This window comes from Odocoileus virginianus, chromosome 5 (assembly GCF_023699985.2).
Source record: "Odocoileus virginianus isolate 20LAN1187 ecotype Illinois chromosome 5, Ovbor_1.2, whole genome shotgun sequence".
NCBI classification, from domain to species: domain Eukaryota; kingdom Metazoa; phylum Chordata; class Mammalia; order Artiodactyla; family Cervidae; genus Odocoileus; species Odocoileus virginianus.
Window position 1 is genome coordinate 79775200 of NC_069678.1, and position 25607 is coordinate 79800806.

Genomic DNA, 25607 nt, shown 5'->3' on the forward strand with positions numbered 1-25607 from the left:
CCATCCATGGGATTTTCCAGGCAAGAGTACTGGAGTGGGGTGCCTGTGTAATCATTAGCAAAAAACACCTAAAGAAAAGCCAGTTCTCAGGCAAGATACATTGTTGCAATATTAGCACAGAATTTAAGAAAATCATGAGCAGGATATATTGTTGCTTATGGAGACTATGCATTGGGGACAAAAGCAAAACAATGTGTAAAAGAATGTTCACTTCCTCCTTAAGGGGCCTTGGACTCCTTATCAACCTGCCTGAAGTTAGCTCTATCACTATTAAACAACCAATAGGTCAAAACCACAGGAAAAAATACCTTGAGTCAAATGAAAGCAAAAGCATAGTATGTCAAAACTTATGAGATATGATGAAAGTAATGTTAGGAGGGAAATATATAACTGCAGACACATACATTGAAGAAAAAGAAAAATTTCAAATGATAATTTAACTGTGCACCTTAGAGACTAGAAAAAGAAGAGCAAACTAAACCCAAACCTGATAGAAAGAAATAATAAAGGTTATAATTGAGATAGATAAAATAGTGAGTAAAAAAACAACCGGGTAACTCAACAAAACCAGAAGTTGGCTCTTTGTAAAGATCAATATGATGGCAAAACTTTAACTAGATTGACTAGAGGAAAAAAGAGAGATGACTCAAATTAAAAAATAAGAAATGAAAGTGGGGATATTACTACTGATTTTATATAAGTAAAAAGGATTATAAAAGTATTATTTTATATTAACAGTTGTATACTAACGAATTAGGTAAAATTGACAGTTTCCTAGAAACACATAATCTGCCAAACTGACTTATGAAGAGACAGAAGATTCAAACAGAACTGTAACTAGTAAGGAGATCAAATCAGTAATCAAAAGCCTCCCAAATAATGAAAGTCCAGGTCACATAGTTTCACTGGTGGATTGTATCAAATGTTTAAAGAAGAAATAATACCAATTCTTTTCAAACTCTTGCAAAAAGTTGAAGAAGAATAAACACCTCCTTTCTCACAAGGTCAGCATTGCTCTGATACTAAAGCCAGACAAAGATACCACAACAAAAGAAAGCTGCAGGTCAATATTTCTTATGATTATAGATGCTAAAATCCTTAACAAAATACTAGCAAACAGATTCAATAGTATATTAAGAGGCTTATACATCAGGACTAAATGGGATGTATTCCAGAAATGCAAGGGTAGTTCAAGATATAAAAATCAATATATATAATACACCATATTAATAGAACAAAGGGGAAAAAGCCACACGGTCATCCCGATTAATGCAGGAAAAGTATTTGACAAAATTCAGCACCTTTTAATGATTAAAAACACTCAAAAAATTAGAAAAAGAAGGAAACATCCTCAAAAATTATAACACCTACATAGAAAAAATCCACAGGTAACAACATACTCAATAGTGAAATACTGAGAATTTTTCTGTTGAGATCAGGAAAAATAAAGATGCCCACTTGCATTGCTTTTATTCAACATAGTACTAGAAGTTTCAGCCAGAACAATTAGGCAAGAAAAAGAAATGCACTCAAATTGGAAAGAAAGTAGTAAAATTAGCTCTTTGCATATGACAAGATCTTATAGGTAGAAAAATCCTGAAAAAATCAACAAAAAGTTGCTAGAGCTAATAAACTAATTCATCAAAGTTGCAAGATATAAAATCAACATATAAAATCACTTGTATTTCTATATACTTGCAATGAACATCTGAAAAAGAAACTTTTTAAAGGCAATTTACAGCAGCATCAAAAAGAATAAAGCATTTCTGAAAGAAGCTAAAGAAGACAAGTAAATGGAAAGACATTGGATTAAATAGATTGAAACAGTTAATGCTGTTAAGGTGAATATACTACTGAAAGCAATCAATAGATTCAATAGTGCTACTACTACTTCTAAGTCACTTCAGTCGTGTCCGACTCTGTACGACCCCATCCCTGGGATTCTCCAGGCAAGAACACTGGAGAGGGTTGCCATTTCCTTTTCCAATGCATAAAAGTGAAAAGTGAAAGTGAAGTCGCTCTGTCAATATTTAGGAGTATATTTACCTAAAGAAACAAAAGACCTATACATAGAAAACTATAAAACACTGATGAAAGAAATTGAAGAGGACACAAACAGATGGAGAAATATACCATTTTCATGGATTGGAAGAATCAATATTGTCAAAATGACTATACTACCCAAAGCAATCTATAGAGTCAATGCAATCTCTATCAAGCTACCAATGATATTTTTCACAGAACTAGAACAAATAATTTCACAATTAGTATGGAAATACAAAAAACCTCGAATAGCCAAAGTAATCTTGAGAAAGAAGAATGGAACTGGAAGAATCAACCTGCCTGACTTCAGACTACACTACAAAGCCATAGTCATCAAGACAGTATGGTACTGGCACAAAGACAGAAATATAGATCAATGGAATAGAATAGAAAGCCCAGAGATAAATCCACGTACCTATGGACACCTTATCTTCGACAAAGGAGGCAAGGATATACAATGGAAAAAAGACAACCTCTTTAACAAGTGGTGCTGGGAAAACTGGTCAACCACTTGTAAAAGAATGAAACTAGAACACTTTCTAACACCATACACAAAGATAAACTCAAAATGGATTAGAGATCTAAATGTAAGACCAGAAACTATAAAACTCCTAGAGGAGAACATAGGCAAAACACTCTCCGACATAAATCACAGCAGGATCCTCTATGACCCACCTCCCAGAATATTGGAAATAAAAGCAAAAATAAGCAAATGGGACCTAATGAAACTAAAAGGCTTTTGCACAAGGAAGGAAACTATAAGAAAGGTGAAAAGACAGTCCTCAGAATGGGAGAAAATAATAGCAAACAAAGCAACAGACAAAGGATTAATCTCAAAAATATACAAGCAACTCCTGCAGCTCAATTCCAGAAAAATAAATGACCCAATCAAAAAATGGGCCAAAGAACTAAACAGACATTTCTCCAAAGAAGACATACAGATGGCTAACAAACGAAAAGATACTCAACATCACTCATTATCAGAGAAATGCAAATCAAAACCACAATGTGGTACCATTACACACCAGTCAGGATGTCTGCTATCCAAAAGTCTACAAGCAATAAATACTGGAGAGGGTGTGGAGAAAAGGGAACCCTCTTACACTGTTGGTGGGAATGCAAACTAGTACAGCCACTATGGAGAACCGTGTGGAGATTTCTTAAAAAACTGGAAATAGAACTGCCATATGACCCAGCAATCCCACTTCTGGGCATACACACTGAGGATACCAGATCTGAAAGAGACACGTGCACCCCAATGTTCATCGCAGCACTGTTTATAATAGCCAGGATATGGAAGCAACCTAGATGTCCATCAGCAGATGAATGGATAAGGAAGCTGTGGTAAATATACACCATGGAATATTACTCAGCCACTAAAAGGAATTCATTTGAATCAGTTCTAAAGAGATGGATGAAACTGGAGCCCATTATACAGAGTGAAGTAAACCAGAAAGATAAAGACCAATACAGTATACTAATGCATATATATGGAATTTAGAAAGATGGTAATGATAACCCTATATGCAAAACAGAAAAAGAGACACAGATGTACAGAACAGACTTTTGGACTCTGTGGGAGAAGGCGAGGGTGGGATGTTTCGAGAGAACAGCATCGAAACATGTATATTATCAAGGGTGAAACAGATCACCAGCCCAGGTTGGGTGCATGAGACAAGTGCTCAGGGCTGGTGCACTGGGAAGACCCAGAGGGATCAGGTGGAGAGGGAGGTGGGAGGGGGGATCAGGATGGGGAATACATGTAAATCCATGGATGATTCATGTCAATGTATGGCAAAAACCACTACAATATTGTAAGGTAATTATCCTCCAACTAATAAAAACAAATGAAAAAAATAAAATAAAAAATAAAAGGTGTCTATATGGCAGATTCAGTTTTTGTAGAGGAGTAAAAGTAAATACAGTATAGTAAACTACAGAATACTGGTTGCTGGTTTCCAGGGGATTATCAGAAGAGAGTGGGAGAAACTGCTTCATGGCTAGGGATTCTGCTGCTGAAGCAATGGAAAAACTGAAATTAGATAGAAGTTGTGTCTCAGTGTTACACAGCACTGAGAATGTACTAAATGCCACTGAAATATGTACTTTTAAATGGTTAATTTTGTAATTTGTGAATTTCACCTGGATAAAATATTTTTTTTAAAAAACAAACTAGGATAAATCACATCAGCATCAAACCTAAGTTTATCAGACCCAGAAATAAGTATCTGGGGTCATTTGCCCACAGGAGTAATTGCTTCAAGCTGCCACATTGGGGATAGAGTAGTCTAGGGAGTAGACTACTCTAGTAGATAGGGAGCAGTAGACTGCTCCCTCTTCTGCCTTTCTGTTGCCTATAAGCTGAACCAGGAAGCATCCTGGAGTAAAAATATTAACTTCCTTTTTAAAATATGACACCCCAAACTGAACCCAGTCTGTTCAAGAGGAAGATGGTGATCTAACCAATCCAAAGTTATCCTCATTCCATCCCACATTCATGCATCCAATCAGTAAGTATTTATTGGGTATAGCATATTAAAGAGCAGAGACATTACTTTGCTAACAAAGGTTCATGTAGTCAAGGCTATGGTTTTTCCAGTGGTCATGTATGGATGTAAGAGTTGGACTGTGAAGAAAGCTGAGCACCGAAATATTGATGCTTTGAACTGTGGTGTTGGAGAAGACTCTTGAGAGTCCCTTGGACTGCAAGGAGATCCAACCAGTCCATCCTAAAGGAGATCAGTCCAGGGTGTTCATTGGAAGGACTGATGCTGAAGCTGAAACTCCAGTACTTTGGCCACCTCATGTGTAGAGTTGACTCACTGGAAAAGACCCTGATGCTGGGAGGGATTGGGGGCAGGAGGAGAAGGGGACGACAGAGGATTAGGTGGCTGGATGGCATCACTGACTCGATGGACATGAGTTTGAGTAAACTCTGGGAGTAGGTGATGGACAGGGAGGCCTGGCGTGCTGCGATTCATGGGGTCACAGAGAATCGGACTCGACTGAGCGACTGAACTGAACTGAACTGAAGGGCACAAGCCTCTGTTCCAGACTATGGAAAGTATAATGACATAGAATGCCTAGTAACAACCTTCAAGGCATCCTTGATTGGATTGTTTAGGTACCAAATGAATGGAAAAGACATTTATTGGTTAATAAATGTTGACTGCACCTGACACAATTTTTCTGAGTTAGGCTTATACTCTACAGACAGTTAGTTGTACATTCTTCTTTGACCACTCTGTTATAAGTTTTTCTCAGATGATTGAAATATCTTCATAAACATCATTTTCAATGATTACTACATCTAACCATGTGGTTTGCCCACACTTTTTCACAAAAGTTGCCCTGGAAGATGGTGAAGCTTGCACTCAAGCCAGTACATGGAGTTGATAACTGGAAATATTCTACAGCTACTTGGAAACATTGGAAAACAGATCAAATTGAAACATCCCCAGGAAAGTTTGGGGGCTGCTGTGTATGAACCAGAGTCTCAACCCAATAATCGTCTCTTAAGTTTGTGGTTAACAGCAAAGTCTCTGGAGCCAGACTGCCTGAATGGAGATAAATATGAAAAAATGAGGGTGATAGACTTGAGGGTAAATCTTCATACCTTGCTCTTCTTTTTATATCTGATCTCCATGACCTTTTGGAGGGCCCACCCAAGGTGTATCCTCCACAGTTAATTAACTCTGGAGGCTTAGGTCTGAGCTCTGCCTTCACCTTCACCCTCCCCCAGGTGGGCGGGGAGATCCTCCCAGATCAGGCTGGGTGCTCAGGCGAGGTCAGCCACAGTCAGGAACAGTCAGCAACCCAGAACCCACTGCACCATGAGTGTGTCTGCACTGAGCCTCACCAGAGCCCTGGGTGATGTCTCTGGGCTTCTGCAGGTGGTCTCTCTGCTCAGCCTGGTTCTACTTCTGCTCAAGGCAATACAGTTCTACCTGCGCAGACAGTGGCTGCTCAAAGTATTTCATCAGTTCCCATCTCCTCCTTCCCACTGGCTCTGTGGGCACAGCTTGAAGGTAGGATGGAGCAGGATTGGGGAGTGGGAGGAAAGGGAGGGCCAGGGTTCTAGGGCATGGGCATGGTCAGTTAGTTCATGGGACAAAGCCTCGCTGTGTGACCAGCACTTGACCTCATGAAAGAACCCAGCTAACCTCTCAGGCCTTGGCTACTCACCCTGTCCAGGGAGCTCACTCCTCCTGGGACCTGTGCTGGTATCCTTGGGTCTGTCAGACATTCTTCCTTAGGGAGATCTCAGGCTGTCCTGGAAGCCCTGCCTCTTGAGGACAACGGCTATTCCTTCCTGAGTCTCCCCACTCTCCAGGCTGAGCACCTTCAGCTGTCCTCCTAGAACAGGCTTCCAGATGCTTCCCTGCCCATTCCTCAATCCCACCCACCCTGCCTGGTCCTGAGCTTGCCTGGGAGCACAGATGTCAGTCTGATGGATCAGCCCTGTTGGTTCACTGTGTGTGGAGACAACAGACAGGAATCTCAGATGGTGTCAGGTCACAGGAAATGAGGCTCACCTACTTGGTGGTAGTGAAATCAGGGGTAGGACAAAACCAGCTCGATTTGCTTGAGGCTGAGGGATTTTTCAAGGCTGATGATTTCAATAAAAAACTAGTAGCTGAATTGCATGAGCGAGATTTCCAGGATGGTGCCAGGTAAGGAGTATTGGCAATTGAGTTGCAACATTAAACAGAATCTGTTTACCTCTCAGCTCCCATCCTCCAAACTGCTGGACTGTGAGCTCTATGGGGTTGAGAATATGATCCCCATCCTGTTCCCTAGTACCCAGCACAGAGCCTTACACAAAGGAATGTTTGGCCCAGGGTATGTGGAGTGACAGAAAGGAGCTGCTTGCTTGCTGGTGAGGGACAGTGCCTACCAGGTAGCTCTGTTAGCCCTGATCGGAGAGGATGGCACAGGACAAGGTGAGGGCACATGGAGAGGGGCTCATTAATGGTGGTGGACTGAACAAATCTTAGGAGGAAGGGTATTGCAGAGAGCTGAAGCTTCTATTTCTCAAAGAATGAGGCCAGGCAATTTTCAGCAGAGTAGAGCCAAAGACAGAGGAAATAATATCAACTCCAGAGAGGTAACCAAAACTCTGTTCATGCAAGTTGTTGTACTAAAGACTTCTCATTTATTTATTGATTCAGGGTAATTGTTACCTTTTGTTTGGTGCAGTTGTCACCTTTCTGAGATAGGACTTGATATAAGGAACAACTGAAATTTCCTCCAATGACTCTCTTCATACTGATGGTCGTTGGATGAATATGTCGTTTCAGTAAGTAGATGGTTTCTATTTACATAACTAATATTCCTCAGGGTGTTGAGTCATCTCTCAACTTCTGCTGGTCTAATAGATATTGCAGCCAAATTTTTCTTACTCTTCTAATATGGTCTGAGATTTCCATTTATTCAATACCTCTGTTACTGGCTAAGTTAGGAATGCCACATGTAATTAGGTTGAAGCTAGTCTTTCAGACCAGATGACATGTGACAAAGTGACAAAGAGGAGCAGTTAAGCACATGGGCTCTGGTGCTAAGTCACCTAGATTCATATCTTACTTCTGTCACTCACTTTAAACACCCATTCTACACCTCAGTTTCCTCATCTGTAATACAGGATGACGATGATACTTATAGTATTTAAGTGAAGTACTATATAATCTTAGAATGGTGCCTGGCACAGAGCAAAGGCTACAGTTATACTCACTCTAATTTGTATGAATTTAAAATAACATTAATTCTTGTGAAGGACAAACATTTTGGAGGTTCAACAAACTCACTGCATTAAATAGGGATGAAATCCAACAATATGAAAAGGGGAACTAACAACTTTGTGATTCAAATAACCCCAAACTGCTCCATCTTTCCTCATGTTCTCCATCCTATCTCAGATGTATCTACCATGCCAACAGAGCCCATACACCAGACAATTGCATTATCAGATGGCATTATTACTTGTCCACTTACTCACCTTGTGTCTCTCTTTGGGGAAATTCCTTTGTGGCTACAGTTCCCAGAAGCCACCAGGAGAGGACATTCCACTGAAGCCCTGCCTATACCAGCCTGGAGGCCAGATGGCACTGGGTTTTTGCCAACAGGGTCAACACGACTGCCACCATGGGCACCATGACCTCTATGAGAGTCTCAACTGGTTCTGGATAGACATGCTCAAGAAAGATGGCAGCCCCAGCCAGGTGACATGTGGGCTCATAGACCAGTGGGCATCAGGATGACCCTGAGAGGAGAATGGACAGGTAGAACATAGTTTAACTTCTTGCCAAGGGGCAGGATTTGGGGAAGCTGACTGGTAATAAGAAAGGAAGCATGCTCCTGTGTAGAAACAGGACACCCTCACCCTTGCCAGGGCCCCTACCATCCAGTCCAGAGGATATCCAAGAAAACTAGGTAATACAGTTGGGGAGGAAAGAGGTTCGCACTGATCAGTCCCTGCACAGGACTAATAAAGCAGGGTAGCCCCAGTGAAGAACAAGATCTGGGAGAACAGAGAAGCCCCCATAATGCGCTCAAGCAGGACATGTCTCAGTTTAGGGCAAGATTGTCAGCTCCTACTAGAATAGGAGCTCCTTGATGGCAAAGATTTTGTTGTTCACTGCTGAATCTCTAGCTCCTAGGATGGCAATTGACCCAAAGTAAGTACTCAACACATAGGTATCAAATAAATGAATAACTGAGTGCATCTAACCACCTACTCATTCATGTACTTGACATTCACTGTGGTGGAAACACTATGGGATGTCTGCCCAGCTCACTTGCTCTGAGATCTCATCCTTCACAGAGGGTAGGCCTTTGAAGGCCTATTCACCCCCAGCCACAGTTGATTGTAGCAAGTGAACACCTTGGCCATGATATTAGAATCAGAGTCTTGGAATAGGATTCAACAGGTCCCCTCAGGCTTAATGGTGGCAAAATGGGGAAACGTGCCAACCCCAGAAGGGTAGACATTCCCTTCTCCCCTGCCCAGACCCAGCTGTGCAAGGACAGAGTCTGTGTCTGCTGATTCATGACTGTATCACCAACACCTATAAAGTGTCTGGTGCCATAGACACCTGCAGAGGGATGGTTGCATGGAGGTAAAGAGAGAAAGAATGGGAGATGCAGCCCTGGCAGCCCTCCAGTCCCTGGTTCTCCCCTTCCACACCCTGGCTGCCCCTGCATTGGGCTCTGTGAGATGCCCCTGAGCCCCAGCTTTATTTTTGTGCTTCCTTCTTTCCTACATTTGTTCTGATTCTATCTGATACTTGCAACCAGAATTTTGTATTAAAACTCACTCATCACTCCTACATGCACTCATTCCTTCTTCATGAACTTATCGTTCATTGAAACTTTGAAAAGTGAGGCATAATCCCTATGAATATGCTCTATGCCAGCTCTGAAAACACAGGAACGACAGATATTAAAGGGAAGTTTGTCAACATGCTACCCAAGTTGAGTGTATGGCCGTACCACCCTGAACATGCCTGATCTCATCTGATATCAGAAGCTAAGCAGAGTCGGGCCTGATTAGCACTTGGATGGGAGGACATTGAGTTGAAATGTGACAATATAGTCACCCAAGGAGCCTTGGGAGCCCCGGAGAGAAACATCTTGGGGTCAGCAGGTTTGGGTTTAAATGGAGCTCACCTGGGTATATATTCTTTACATGGGTTTCCTCATTCTTCAGTGAGACAGAATCAAGCAATAATCTCTCCCTTATATAGGTTTGCCTTGAATATTACATATTGGGTTGGCCAAAAAGTGCCTTTGGGATTTTCTCTACCATCTTATGGAAAACCCGAATGAACTTTTCAGCCAACCCTATACTTGTAATAGGGCTTTGCAGGTGGTGCTAGTGGTAAAGAACCTGCCTGCCAGTACAATAGATAGAAGAGACGTGCGTTCATTTCCTGGGTCAGGAAAATCCCCTGGAGGAGTGCATGACAACCCACTTCAGTTTTCTTACCTGGAGAATCCTGTTGACAAAGAAACCAGCAGACTCCAGTCCATAAGGTCACAAAGAGTCAGACATGACTGAAGTGACTTAGCACACATACAGGCATACTTGTAATAGTGTGTAAGTGCTCAGTTGCTTAGTCATGTCTGACTCTTTGGACTGTAGCCCACAAGGTTCCTCTGCCCATGGAATTCTCCAGGCAAGAATTCTGGAGTGGGTTGCCATTTCCTTCTCCAGGGGATCTTCCCAACCCAGGGATGGAACCCACATCCCTAGCATCTCTTGCATTCACTGGTGGAGTCTTTACCTCTAGTGCCACTTGGGAAGCCCCAATAGTGTATAACACCAGCCACAAAGTACCACTAACTGGATGGCTGAGACAAAATAATTTAGCATTTCACAGTTCTAGAGACAGGAGCTGAAAATCAAGTTGGCTTATTTCTTCATCAGGTGCAGGAAGCACCTGTTCCAGGACTCTCTCCTGGTAAAGATGGTAAATCATATCTTTTCCATATGTCTCTTTACTTCATCTTGTTTCTCTGAATGTCTGTCTCTGTGTCTGCATTTTCCCTGTTATACAAAGACACCAGTCACATACGATTTGGGTGTACCTAATGACCTCACTTAAATTTAATTTGTTGTTATTCAGTCGCTCAGTCGTGTCCGACTGTTTGTGATCCCATAGACTGCAGTATGCCAGGCTTCCCTGTTCTTCACTATCTCCTGGAGTTTGCTCAGACTCATGTCCATTGAGTCAGTAATGCCATCCAACCATCTTATCCTCTGTTTCCCTCTTTTCCTCTTGCCCTCAATCTTTCCTGAGATCAGGGTCTTTTCCAATGAGTCAATTCTTCACATCAAGTGGCCAAAGTATTAGAGCTTCAGCTTCAGCATCAGTCCTTCCAATGAATATTCAAGGTTGATTTCCTTCAGGATTGACTGGTTTGATCTCCTTGCTGTCCAAAGGACTCTCAACAGTCTTCTCCAGCACAGTTTAACCAGTAATTCCAACATAAGTCTGTGAAAAACATTGGTACACCATGGAGTCCATTGTTAAACATTTATCAAGCACCTTCTATATTTAAGATTCTAAAGGCAGTTCTGGGTAAGGGCCTATAAAGGATCCATCTGGAAGCCAGGATTGGGCCTTAGGCCAAGTCACTGCAAGTGAGCAGGAATCCAGATCAGATCCCAGCTTCTCAGAAGCAGTTCCAAAGTCCTAAATAGCTGCTGATAGCTCCAGAACTATTTCCATGTTGCTGTCCTGTCGCCAGCACTGCTCCCATCACTGATCCTAAAGGGAACACTTTACTGATTGATCTTGCCCTCTGTTATAGTTCTCAAAGGAAAAGGAGCTACAAGAGCTACTGAAAAGGGTAGAGGAATTCCCCTGTGCCTATCCTCGCTGGATGTGGGGGGACGATGTTCACCTTGTTGTCTATGACCCTGACTACATGAAGGTGGTCCTGGGGAGATCTGGTGAGTACAAAACATGATCCCAGCTGAAGTCTCTTTTCCATCTGTGTACATCCTCCTGGGTCTGAAATTCCAGAAGAGACTGGCAGTTCAGTCATCAATACCCGAACTCATTACCATCCAAACACCCAGGCCATATTCCAGTATAAGAACAACATTGTTCACTTACCTTACTCTAAACTTGAAACAGCTGGTTGAGACTGCATAGTTTCCTTCTTTCTCCCTTAACCCTATTGAGATAATGTTTATGTAAATAGTCCCAGATCTAAAAGACAATTTTTTATCTACTCTGACTTGCATTTGCCTATCCTGGGTCATGGGATGGCTATACCATTGTATATTGCAGGAAAATCACAGGTTTCTGTCTTACCCTGTGGCACTAAACAGAGCCTATATTTCTTGCCCATTCACTGTGTTAGTCTGGCTGGTGTTCTGCTGCTGGAACACTGAGTCTGCCTTCCTAGACCCACAGTGATGATCAGGATATAGAGAGTCAGGGATGGGAGGCAAGTGGAAGGTGGCTTGAGACAGACTGCCATCTGACAAGCATCAGGAAGGGAAGGCAACCAGTGGTCTGGAACACAGCTACTCTGGGGGCTGCCTGCCTTGTTTGGTCCAGCCCACTTTCCTGTTATGCTTTCCTTACCTTTCAGACCCTAAACCTGAATATAACTACAGATTCTTGGTCCCCTGGATGGGTAAGTACATCTAAACTAGTACTCTGGTACATTCCCAGTTAGGTTTACCAAGAGTTGACTTTCTGACTCACAGAGAACAACAAGTGCCAAGCACCCTGTCATCATCCTCATCTCTGAATCAAGCCTCATTTCTCTTCTTCCAATAAAACCCTCATCCTTTTTAATGGTGTGGAGAGCCCTCCTGAAGTTCAGCCTCTTCCACATTGCTTCTCAGTCCTTTCCAATGTTTGCAGCCTGACTTCTAGATAAGTCCTTTATGGCCTGCCCCCCTAACTTTATCAACCTCTATCTCACTGCTGTCGAAATCAAATCCTATGGACAGACATATTGGAAATTCACATTCCTGAAATATACTATATATATTATATTCTATATATACAAATAGAAAATATGGCCTTTTATACCTTTGTCCATGATGTGCCTTCTCCTGACACCCTTGGTTCCCCAGTTGTACCCAGTTGCTCCTCTGATCCAGACTCCCTGACTCCCATACACACCCATATGTGGTTCAGGGACAGGTTTGCTGCTGTTGGAGGGGCAGACGTGGTTCCAGCACCGGAGGATGCTGACCCCAGCCTTCCATTATGACATCCTGAAGCCCTACCTGGGTCTCATGGCCGACTCTGTCCGAGGGATGCTGGTGAGTTCATCCCTGGTCACCTGAACGTGCTCACATCCAACACAGCTGGCAAAGTCCGCTCTCGGATACTTGTGTCCTTACATATCAATCAGACACAGCCTCCCAGAATGATACATTCATAACTTAACATGAGACAGCCCTCTCCAAACCTGTATTGGACAGAGGAGCATGTAGGCATCAGCTTGGATCCACAATTTGCTCCTCAACAAGGGAAAACAGAGCCTTGGTGTATTCAGGGTCTACTCTTCTCCCACCTCCACATCTTCAACACAGTGGAATAGAGCAGGAGTCATGCCCCTCGAAAGAAGCCCAAGGTGCCCCTGGCTGGCCTGGGCAATGACAATTTCAGGGATAGGGTAGACATCCCAGGATACCACTCAGGTGGGCTCTGGCATGGGGCCGAAGAGTTCTGCATGGAGTTGAGCTCTTCATGGGAGAAAATGGGACAAAGTCTACATTCACAGAGCTGAGTCCTATTGCATGACCACCAATTAGGATTTTGATTTCTCACCAACTGGTCTCAGCTAACGCTTAATGAATGAAAGGAAAGGAAGTCTTTGATGTCCCTTTATTGGAGGCACTAGTACTGTAGTCTTATTCTCTATCTTGCCTTGAGAGATTTGCTTACCAGTCTTGGACATCACCTGACTAGGTCCAGTATCAGGACACAAAATATTCCCCCTATGTCTCCTGAGAAATGATGCATTTTGGCCTTCAAAAAGTTGTTTATTATCAAAGTTTATAAAATTCAGAACTAATTCAGAATATTATGAGAGAATATGACTAATTATATAACAAAAATTCTGAGAAAATAAGCATCACTTTACATACCCCTGTGTGTTACAGCCCCCAGTTGCTAAAACATAATCACTTAGAAATTGAGGAAATCTCATCTGATGGTGTAGAGGCAGAAAGAAAGCCTGGCCTTGGCAGCACAGGCCTTCTGGGGGAGTAGAGCAGGGTCCATGTCACCCTCCCTCCACAGGACAAGTGGGAGGACTTCATCACCCAGGACTCACGTCTGGAGATCCTTGAAGACATCTCCTTGATGACCCTGGACACCATTATGAAGTGCGCCTTCAGCCACCAGGGCAGCATCAGGAATGACAGGTCAGTGACAGCCTTTCAAGAGCAGGGTCCTGTTCTCATCAGCTGGGGAAGACTTGCCTGGGAGGCAGGAAGAGCGGCAGGGATGCTTATCAGCACAAAAAGTAACATTCTGCAGAGAGACATGGACCACAGTCAAGCCCCTGATCACAACAAAGGGAGAAGCCTGGGCCCTCAGGACACTTGTAAATACTGAGGGTTTCAGAGGCTAAGGCAGAAATGGCAATGCCTCAGTGCTGCCTGTCCCCACTGACTGAGGAATCCTCCACCCAGAGACCCACTCCCTCTCCAGGTCAGAAGCTCCCTCAACTCCAGTCTCTTCTGCACCCTCTCCCTTTCAGGAACTCCCAGTCCTACATCCAGGCCATCAGGGACCTCAGTCATCTGCTGATTTCCCGGCTGAGGAATGCTTTCCACCAGAATGACCTCATCTACAGGCTGACCCCTGAAGGCCGCTGGAACTACCAGGCCTGCCAGCTCGCCCATCAACACACAGGTTCCCCTCCTCGTGGGCTGCTCCCCCACCTTCATCAGGCTCATGTGAAAGGGCCTGACCTTGACCTTTCAGGCAGAGTCCAGACTCCTGCTTCCTCTTCAGGAGCTGGCACACATGCACCTGCTGCAGGGACTGGGAACCCTGAGTCAGGGTGTCAGGTGTTGTGTAGGGATTTACAGGAGTCACCAGGTTGCTGATGACTGAGTGAGACCCCCTCCCAGCAGCATTCAGGCAGAGTCTCCATGGGCTGTGTTACTGTGGGAATTGCTGCCTGGAGTAGATGATGCAGAAGCTCTCAGTCCTGACATGCTCACCCAGTCCCACCCTCACCCTCATCCACCTGGCACCCAGACTGGGCCTGAGGGGCAGATGGGGTTATGGTGGGTGCAGAATCTGAGCTCCCCAGAGTGCTCAGTTCTGGCTGGGAACCACTGTTCTGAGACAGACGCAGTGATCAAGGAGAGGAAGGCTCACCTGCAGAAGGAGGGAGAGCTGGGGAAGGAAAGGAGGAGGAGACACTTGGACTTCCTGGACATCCTCCTCTTTGCCAGAGTGAGTGTGGGCAGGAGAGGCCTGAGCCATTGGTCAGAAGCACACAGGAAGGGCAGACCCTGCACTCTGGCCCTGCCTCCACAGATGGAGAATGGGAGCAGATTGTCTGACAAGGACCTCCGTGCCGAGGTGGACACGTTCATGTTCGAGGGTCATGACACCACAGCCAGTGGCATCTCCTGGATCCTCTATGCTCTAGCCTCCCACCCTGAGCATCAGCAGAGGTGTCGGGAAGAGATCCAGAGCCTCCTGGGAGATGGCGCCTCCATCACCTGGTGAGTGTTCAGGAGATGGAAGAACCCTGTTCCACCTGAGCTAGAGAGAATCCCTGGTTGTCCTGTCCTGCCTGCTCTCAGATGGGCTTCCTTTCAGGGGCAACCTGGACCAGATGCCCTACACCACCATGTGCATCAAGGAGGCCATGAGACTCTATCCACCAGTACCACTCATCAGCAGAAAGCTGAGCAAGCCCATCACCTTCCCTGATGGACGCTCCTTACCTGCAGGTATGAACTTCACCTCACCACTCAGCTAAGCACTCTGTAGGACCATGTTGTAGACCAGAAAGCCACATGTGTTTTCTCAGTTGTGGGATGACATGACTATTGTATCTACCTTAAGGTAATTATTTACTCTGTAGTTAGGATAAGGTGTGTGAAATGCTTGACACAGAACTTGAACACAGCAAAAGCTCAATGGGCAAATGCTCCCTTCTGAATGTCGTCTTGTAATAGACCCTAAAAGTCTAATTCCTTGAGATGTGAAGGCTTCAGAGAAGAGCAGACAGAAGCAGGGGGAGGCGTGGCTCTTCCATATGGTGTCTAAGTAAAGGAGGGAGCTCAGAAACTCCACTGCCATGGGTCAGATGGTTCAGTCTCTGAGGAGCCCTCTGATGGATGGCAGAGAACAGCTGATGATGAGGTCTGAGAACCCTGCCATGGCTGGAGGCCACCCACTGGCTCACTTCACAGTGGGTCTGAATCCCAGTACTGTTTCCTCCTAGTTGTGGGATCATAGACCCAACCCATAACTTCTCTGAGGCTCAGGTGCTTCATCTGCACCTGAGGTTATGAGTGCCTTCCTTGAGGGCTCTGTGAGGATTGAGTTAATTCACACTCCCCAAGGGTCAGGATGGCACTTGATAAATGTGAGTTGTCTTATGATTTGGTCCCAAAGGTAAGTCTCTAATTCTTTTTTCTCTTTTTAACTTTTTATTTTATTTTGGAGTTTAGCTGGTTGACAATGTTGTGATAATTTCAGGTTGATAGCAAATAGACTCAGACATATACATATATGCATCCATTCTCCCCAAAACTCCCATCCCATGAAGGCTGCCATGTAACATTGAACAGAGATCCCTGTATAAGCCTTTTTTTACATGGTTACCTCCTCCTAATCTGTGCTCATGTGCTTTGTCATGCTCAGTCCACCTGTCTTGCAAGAGCATCATTTCATTCAGAGTGATGGAGGGTGGTTCTCATGGTGGCTCCCAGGATTTTTGTGCTGAACCTGCCCCCTGCTACATGGGGACCATCAGGCTTTTCTCTCTCCTCCCTTCCCCACAGGAATCAAAGTTGCCCTCTCCTTTTATGGACTTCACCACAACCCAAAGGTGTGGCCGAACCCAGAGGTACAATGGCCGTGGAAGAAAGGGATGGGATGCTCTCTCCACACCAACCCCTCCTCCTGCTCCTGCTTTGAGATTCTTGTTCCCTGGTGGATTGGGGCAAGAAGTTTGACCCCACTTGTCCTGGTCCCGGTGCTCTCTCTGCAGGTGTTTGACCCATCTCGGTTTGCATTGGGTTCTAATCAGCACAGCCATGCTTTCCTGCCCTTCTCAGGAGGATCCAGGTGAGGCCTTTGTACCTGGGACAGTGGGTGTCATTGGGTGCCACTCAATGTGTGTGACTGTCTACATTTACATGTGGTGCATGTAGTTATGCCTTTTATGTTGGTGAGTTGGGATAGAAGTGTGTGTCCTCTGTTCAAAAGACAAATGGCTATTAGGGCAGGCCACAGAATACCCACAGCTCTTTCTCAATGGCTGGCAACATTTTAATGTTGTTTAAAAGTTTAGTGTATCGTAATGTTTTCTTCACTGTAATGATGACTCTACAAAATGAGAATTACTCACTAAATGTTAAATTTCATGTCATCCATTTCGATTGTCAAAATTTAAAGGGTGAATTTTTTTTATCCTACATCTTCTCAGTCACACATTTTCTACTTACATCACCATTCTCCATCATGTTGAATCTCAAGTAGTTTGCATGTTTCCATTTTCAGATGCCCTACCTGTCTTAACTATTGAAGCCAGACACTGGAAAAGTTATGTCTGCCTTTCAAGAAAGTTTGATACCAATATGTGTCACTTTGTCTTGTGGTCTGTCCAAAAGACATCTTGACAGCATACTAACATCTGAATCACATGACAGTTTCCCCAGTTGTCAAAACTTTTCCTGTGATCTAGGATTTTTTTTCGTGATACTATACTTTGAGTCCAATAGTCCAAGCCGGCAAAAGTACAGAAAGGAGACAGTCAAGTGCTTTTGAGAGAAAAATCCACTAATTTGAATAGGACACATGCATTTTAAAAGTTCCTGGCATGTAAAATATACAGCATATTTGAAAGAGCTGTGAGCTAGGCAAAAGCACTCTCTATCAGCTGCTGGGAAAATCCTCCCAGGCTGCTAGAATCCTGCCCTGAAATACTAGCTTCCATAAACTTAGAGCTTCTTAGTAGAAACAAGTTTCTTTCTGAATCTACAATTCTGTGAAATTTTCAGCTAGTGAATCAACCTTCCCAGAACAGGTTTGAGTCAAACTGTCTTCCAGAATTTGCTCTAGGATTTGGATTGTGCCAGGATCCAGTCCTTCCTTGTAGACATGTCTACATGTCCTGTGACTGCCATTCAAGGACAAGAAGTACTAGGCAGCTCAATTCCTAGGTCAGAATTAATATTTACTTTTACTCCGTTTTTAAAAGATTCAATTAACTTTATTTAAATACAAAACTATTGAGACTGTCTCTGTGTGTTGGGAATCCTGGGCTAGGAGTTGAGGACACTGAGACAAAAGACTTTGTCCCTGACTTCAAGAGCTCACCATCAAGAAACAAATACTCTGGCAATTCCCTGGTGGTTTCATGGTTAGAACTCTGTGTTTTTACTGCAGAGGGCCCAGATTCAATCCTTGGTCAGGGAACTAAAACCCCACGAGCCACATGGCATGGTCAAAACAAAAACAAAAACAAAAAACCACCTCTATTCAAGAGATGTCATTCCTTCTTTCTTTCTTTCACTCACTCACTCATTCATTCATTCATTGAGCAGACTATGGAAGGTTCCATGTTCCTGGCACCATCCTGGGACAGGACACAAGTGATGTGTCCTTGTGTTAACACTAATGGTATTTGGGATCCAGGGAAGAAGAGTGTGTTGTCAGCAGAGGGATGAGGACAGGTGTTCACTGGATTGAGCCTTGAGCCTGTGGCTGAAGGAGGTGTGGGGAAGGGATCTTAAGAGGAGTTGAGTGAAGAAGAGGAGCTGGACAGACCCCAGATAAGTGAGGAACAATCCAGAGAGGGTTGTGATGCAGCTGAAGCACTGGGAATCGTCCTGACTGTGATGGGGAGCATAGCAGGCCTGGAGAGGCTGTGGCTTTAGAAGAGGAAGAAGAAGCAGGGAGACTGAAAAGGATAGCTGAGGAGCACAAGGGATGGTTAAAGTGTCATTTCTGGATTAGAATGAGAAGGTTCCAGAGGCACATTGACTGAGGACCTGAGGGGACACAGGAGGCCAGATAATCAACTGGGAGGCAACTGGTCCAGCAGGTTCAGGGTCACTAACCTGTGACCTCTCCAGGAAACCTCCCTGTTGCCTTTTAGACTTCCTTAGACAATCCTGTCTTGTCCTGTATGGAAATTCGGGTCCTTGTGTTTCCCCATACATGACAAGGACCCGAGATATGACCTACCCCACCCTCTACACTGCCCTGCCTTGCCTGAAACCAGAAACTGCCTGTGGGCCAGTGAACAAAGTTCTAATTCACATTTCCTGATTCACTAGACTTGACTCTGTGACTTAGGAGTGCTGACCATCACCAACGGGATTTTCTAGTGAGACAAGAAGTAGGAGTTAGGAGTCCTTAGAGAGATGGGCTTTGTCAAAGGTCACAGGGAGAGGGTGGACCAAGGCTTGGGTGGCAAGTTTAGTGTGACTAGTAAGAAAGGGATCAGGGCTTGGCCACAAGGAAGACAGCTCTGAATATCCTGTTTCTGGTCAGTGGCCAATGCCTACCCAGCTCAGAATAAGATTTGAGACCACTTCTCATTTCATTTTCCCTCCTGGACCCAGGAACTGCATCGGGAAGCAGTTTGCCATGAATGAGATGAAGGTGGCTGTGGCCCTGACCTTGCTTCGCTTTGAGCTGTCACTGGATCCCTCCAGGGTTCCCTGCCTTTTGCCAGGAATTGTGCTGAAGTCCAAGAATGGGATCTACCTGCAACTCAGGAGTCTCACTTAAGATCTGCAAGGACAAGGACAAGCTGTGAGGGACTCTTTCCTGCCATCTTATCTTCGTATTGCTCTCCTCTGCCTGCCTCTCTGCCGACTTCCCTCTTTCCACCTGCTTGGCTGCCAGTTCATCTCATCTGTCTCCTGCCCATCAGACTCTCTCACCCATCCTCAGGCTTCTTACTTCTTTTTTTGTTCCCTTCTCCTACTCACCTGTATCTCTGACTGTCCACCTAACTCTTCATCACCTGCCCTATTCCAGCCTGTATGCCGTCTCCCTGTTTTTTTTTTTTTTTTCTTTCTGCCTGTCTGCCCTCTATTAGTTTCTTCTTCCTGCTACAAGAATTTACCAGGAATCTAGTGACATACATAAACACAAAATTATAATCTGATAGTTTAGGAGATCACAAATCTGAAATTGATTTAACTCAGCTACAGCCAAGGTGTTGAGGAACTCAAGGGAGAATGTCTCTTTGTGCATTCTCAGCTTCTAGAAGTTTGCTCTCTGGCTCTTCAGTGAGTGGATTAAGCTCCCCAAGATTATGAAGGGAATCTCCTTTTCTTGAATTCAATGGGTTGTAAATGTTAACTATATCTTCAAAATCTTCACAACAATAGCTGGACTTTGGTTTAATTGATTACCTGCACTTACAGCTTATTCAAGTTGACACATAAAAGCAGACAATACATCCCACCCCTTCCACCTGGCATTCCTATGTATCCCTTTAAACCATACTTAATCTGCAAATAAAGTCATACTTCTGCCAATGATCCTGTGTGTAATTGAAAGATGCTTCACTCTTTCCCCTCAAGACAATGGAAAGTCATTGGTTGGTGGTCAGTCTTCTCCCTGATATCCTGGAATTTAATGCTGTGTGGTTAATGGTTATTAATATATCTCATGTTATATGTGAAGAGAATGAGAGAAGGAAGAAAAAAATCTGATACAAGTGGGTACACACAGTCATATTCATAACAAAATAAGGAAGAATACTCATAATAATTACTGCCCTCATTTCTGTAACTGGTCACATGGTCAAGAAAGTGAAAGTGTTAGTTACTCAGTCGTGTTCAACTGCTTGTGACCCCAAGGACTGTAGCCCACCAGGCTCCCCTGTTCATGGAATTCTCCAGGCAAGAGTACTGGAGTGGATAGCCATTCCCTTCTCCAGAGAATCTCCTGACCCAGGGATTGAACCCAGGTCTCCTGTGTTGCAAGCAGATTCTTCTTTTTTTTGCAAGCAGATTCTTTACATGTGGTCATAACTATATTATAACTACCTTCTTCCACCACCCTCTCCATGTTGTTTTTGCCCTCAGAAAGCACATCAGCTGGTCATGGTTCTTCACCTGGTGAGATGACTTAAAGCATTATTCTTCAAAGAGCTGGACCATAACTAGCCTGCCTGAATTGCACTGTGGCATTTTTCTATTTACATTAATGAGCAGGCATGATATTGGGTTGGCCAATAAGTTCATTCAGATTTTTCCATTAAATGGAATGGAAAAACCCTAATGAACTTTTTGGGCAACCAATAGTTTTAAAGGGTCACCCAAAATATCACCTCTCTTCTGGACTTACTCCTCTTTACCTTCATTAATAAGGAACCTACCAATTTCACTTCAGTATTCAGTATCAATCCAGTACAGAAACTGCCTTTGATACAAAGGCACGAGGAGCCTAAAGTGGCCAGATGACAGTCTTAATTTCAATTCAGTGTTACCATTGTTGTGTTTCTGAATGGAAGCCTCTCTATCTTTAGAACTAAGACATCTAGGCTAACAGAACATTAGGTTGCAGGGACAAGAAAAAAACATTTTGCTAATACAATCACTTCACACTATAATAATTATGAAAGGCACTGGACATGTGAATCTTGGCAATGGAAAAGACAGCATTATGTTCATAGCAGCAAGACTCACAGTTGCTAAGACATGGAAGCAACCTACGTCCATTACAGATGAATGGATAAAGATGTTCTGTGTATACATTGAAATATTACTCAGACATGAAAAGAATGAAAGAACACCATTTGTGGTAACATGGATCAACCTAGAGATAATCATAGTAAATGAAGGAAGTCAGACAGAGAAAGCAAGTATTATATGATATAACTTATATGTGGAATCAAAAAACCCAATACAAATTAACTTGCTTACAAAACAGAAATGGACTCACAGACATAGAAATAAACATATGGCTACCAAGGAGAAAGAGAGAAAGGAATAAATTAGGAGTATGGGATTAATAGATACACATTACTATATATAAAGTAGACAAATAATAATAATTTGCTGTATAGCACAGGGAACTTCATTCAATATCTTCTGATAATAATGGAGAAGAATCTGAAAAGGAATATATAGATATATGTATATATATATATATATATACACACACATATATCTGAATCATTTTGCTGTACACCTAAAACTAACACAATATTGCAAATCAACTAAAGGGCAATAAAAAATAACAAATAGCACCATATACTGGCCATTAATTTATAGCATATACAATCTCCTGGAGAACCTTACCTCAGATATGCAAGCTATTGTCACCTAGCTGGTGCTGTATACCCAAAACCATCCTAAAATTATTTTTTTGGTTCTGGAATGCATCACTGGTAAAGAAGATGGAGCTAAACTTAGGAGCAGCTAAACTTAGCTAAATGCTAGCTAAACATTAAAGTTTCAGCTTCACTGGGATCTTCCCATATGGCCCCACTCCAATTTCAGGTTCCCATTACTTCCCAATAAATGCTCACACTTTGGCAGAAGATTGGGAAATCAAACTGCATGTAATTCAGACACTGACAGGATGAGACTCTGGATTTAGTTTTCACAAATCTCAGCCCTGGCTGAGGCCCTGTGGCTACACGAAACAAAGGTTTCTTTCAGGTCAGACTTGAAGCTTTCTGATCAGTTATGTGTAGTTTGGCCTGGGAATTTGAATCCCCAACCTCATCCATTTCCTTCAGTGCTTTCTCCAGGACAGCTAGGAACAACCAGCCGGTCTTACTAAACTCTTTAATTTGACTGAAAAGTTCTAAGATATCGAATATATGGTCATCAGAATCTTGCTTTTTATAAAAATTTGGTTAGTAACATCCAATGATGATGTTTTGTGTATCTTTATTTAAAATCCTCAAAGGTGATGCTCTTAAAGGATGGCACTCAGGTTTTCGTGGGGGCAGTCCTAAGATGGCAGAGGAATAGGATATGGAGACCACTTTCTCCCCCACAAATTCATCAAAAGATCATCTGAATGCTGAACAAATTCCACAAAACAACTTCTGAATGCTGGTGGAGGACACTAGGCACCCAGAAAGGCAGCCCATTCTCTTCGATAAGAGGTAGGACAAAACATAAAACATAATAAGAGAGACAAAGGAGTTACAGACAAAGACCTGTCTCGGGGAGGAAGTCATGAAGGAGAAGTTTCCAAACACCAGAAAACCCTCTCACCGATGGGTCTGTGGGGAGTTGGAATCTCAGAGGGCAACAGAACTGGGAGGGGAAAATCCCCCCACAAATTATGTGCCTAACCGCAACTCCTAGCAGAGAAGTAGCCCAGACGCTCGCGTCTGCCAGCAGCTAGTGGGGGCTGAACAGGGAGGCACAGGTGGGAGCTAACGTGAGATAGAGACCCAAACTGTGGGAGAGCCAGAGAGAGAAAAAAAAGAAAAGAGGAAGAGAGAACTTGCCCATGAAAAGCTCTAACCTAAGGCACTGCTGAGCCTGCTCACAGAACAAAGGACTGAGTGAATATCAGAAGACAGCTAGCTGGCTGTGGACCAGCCCCTCCCCCTGCCAGAGGTAGAGAGGCAAGCAGGCGACAGCCAGAGCTGGAAGGCAAGGGGCAATCTCTGCCCCAGAGCTGGCATCCTCTACCAAACTGCGCAGGCTCCCAGTTACTAACCAAGTCTTCCTGGGATCCTGGACAATTGACATCCACCAGGAGGGTCGCAGTCAGAGATCAGCTCCCCAGAGGAGACACATGGCACACTTGAGATGGTGCTCCTGCTGCACACCCTGGAAACCGAGTGACTGGGACCAGGGAAGTGATAAGACGCACCACCCAGCTGGGAGAGCATGCTTGCCAAGCACCTGGTCGCCTGAGCTGCTCGGACCTTGGAAGGGCACAAAACGCAGGCCCAACTGAGTCTGTGCCTTTGTGGAGTGCCCAAGAAACTGAACCTGAGCAGCTTAGGCCTGGGAAGTGCACGCAACCCAGGGCCCGCTTTAGACAGTTCCCCTGCAGAGCGACCTGGAGCCTGAGCAGTGTAGACTAGGAACACACACAGGTCATGAGTGGGGACAAACCCAGTGTGGCCCAGACACTGTGAGCCCTGCCCCCACACACCAGTGATCTTTGTTTGTGGTGTTTCTCCCTCCCCACAGCACAACTGAACAAGTTAGCCTAAATAAGTCACTGCTTTCGACCCCTTGTGTCAGGGCAGAAATTAGACACTGAGGAGACTTGCAAACAGAGGAAGCCAAAATAAACAAAGAAGAGGGAACCACTTTGGAAGTGACAGGTGCAACAGATTAAAACCCTGTAGTTAGCACTGACTACATTGGAAGGGGCCTATAGACCTTGAGAAGAAGTATAAGCTGGAACAAGGAACTATCTGAAACTGAACTGACCCCACACTGCCCTCAACAGCTCCAGAGAAATTCCTGGATATATTTTACTATTATCATTAATTTTTTTTTTAATTTTTAAGTTCTTTATTACTTCAGTGGTCATGTATGGATGTGAGAGTTGGACTGTGAAGAAAGCTGAGCACTGAAGAATTGATGCTTTTGAACTATGGTGTTGGAGGAGACTCTTGAGAGTCCCTTGAACTGCAAGGAGATCGAACCAGTCCATCCTAAAGGAGATCAGTCCTGGGTGTTCATTGAAAGGACTGATGTTGAAGCTGAAACTCCAGTACTTTGGCCACCTCATGTGAAGAGTTGACTCATTGGGAAAGACCCTGATTCTGGGAGGGATTGGGGGCAGGCAGAGAAGGGGACGACAGAGGATGAGGTGGCTGGATGGCATCACCAAATTGAAGGGCATGAGTTTGAGTAAACTCTGGGAGTTGGTGACGGACAGGGAGGCCTGGTATGCTGCCATTCATGGGGTCACAAAGAGTCGGACACGACTGAGTGACTGAACTTAACTGAACTGATTACCTTGCAAAAAAAAAAAAAAAAAAAGACCCTATTTTTAAAGCAAATTTCATATATATATATTTATAATTTTTGTGGTTTTGTTTTGTTTCTTTCATATTGTAGTTTTGAGAGTTCAACTTCTATTCTAGATTTTTAATCTTTGCTTTTTGGTATTTGTTATCAATTTTGTACCTTTAAGCATCCAACCTTCAGTACCCATTTTTACTTCGGAGTGTGACTACTGGCTCGATTGCTCTCTCCCGCTTTTGACTCTCCTTTTTCTCCCCCAGGTCACCTCTATTTCCTCCCTCCCCCTTCTCTTCTCTACCCAACTCTGGGAATCTCTTTGGGTGTTCCGGGCTGTGGAGAACACTTAGGGAACTGATTACTGGCTAGATCGGTCTCTCTCCTTTTGACTCCCCCTCTTCTCCTCCTAGTCACTGCTATCTCCTTCCTCCCTCTTCCCTTCTCCATGTAACTCAATGAACCTCTCTGGTGTCCCTCACTGTGGAGAACCTTTTCACCATTAACCTAGATAATTTATCATCCGTGCTATATAGATGGATAAGTCTTGAGGCTACTGTAAGAATAAGACTGAGAGCCAGAAGCAGGAGGCTTAAATCCAAAACTTGAGAACACCAGAAAACTCCTTACTCTAGGGAACATTAATCGACAAGAGCTCATCCAAAAGTCTCCATACCTACATTGAAACAAAGATCCACCCAAGAGCTAACAAGTTCCAGAGCAAGACATACCAAGCTAATTCTCCAACATTGTGGGAACATAACCCTGAGCATTAAAATACAGGTGGCCAAAAGTCACACCAAACCCACAGACACCTCAAAACTCACTACTGGACACTTCATTGCACTCTGGGAGAGGAGATCCAGCTCCACCCACCAGAACACCGACACAAGCTTCCCTAATCAGGAAACCTTGACAA

General features: G+C 43.9%; 1 protein-coding gene across 2 annotated transcripts; it reads left to right on the forward strand.

The window, feature by feature from the left end:
* Positions 1-5816: 5816 nt before the first annotated feature.
* LOC110121530 (cytochrome P450 4A11-like) lies at positions 5817-19624 on the forward strand. Of its 2 annotated transcripts, XM_020868733.2 has the most exons (12): positions 5833-6071; positions 11356-11497; positions 12148-12192; positions 12705-12832; positions 13818-13942; positions 14281-14435; positions 14881-14987; positions 15072-15262; positions 15360-15493; positions 16553-16617; positions 16762-16838; positions 19343-19624. In XM_020868733.2, exons 1-12 carry the CDS (start codon positions 5877-5879, stop codon positions 19509-19511), a joined length of 1533 nt encoding a protein of 510 aa, XP_020724392.2. In that variant the 5' UTR covers positions 5833-5876; the 3' UTR covers positions 19512-19624. The 2 variants fall into 2 exon arrangements, with proteins under 2 accessions (XP_020724407.2, XP_020724392.2); XM_020868748.2 differs by lacking the exons at positions 14281-14435; positions 15072-15262; positions 19343-19624 and having other exon boundaries at positions 5817-6071; positions 14881-15008; positions 15329-15493; positions 16762-16842.
* The last annotated feature ends 5983 nt before the right edge of the window (positions 19625-25607 follow it).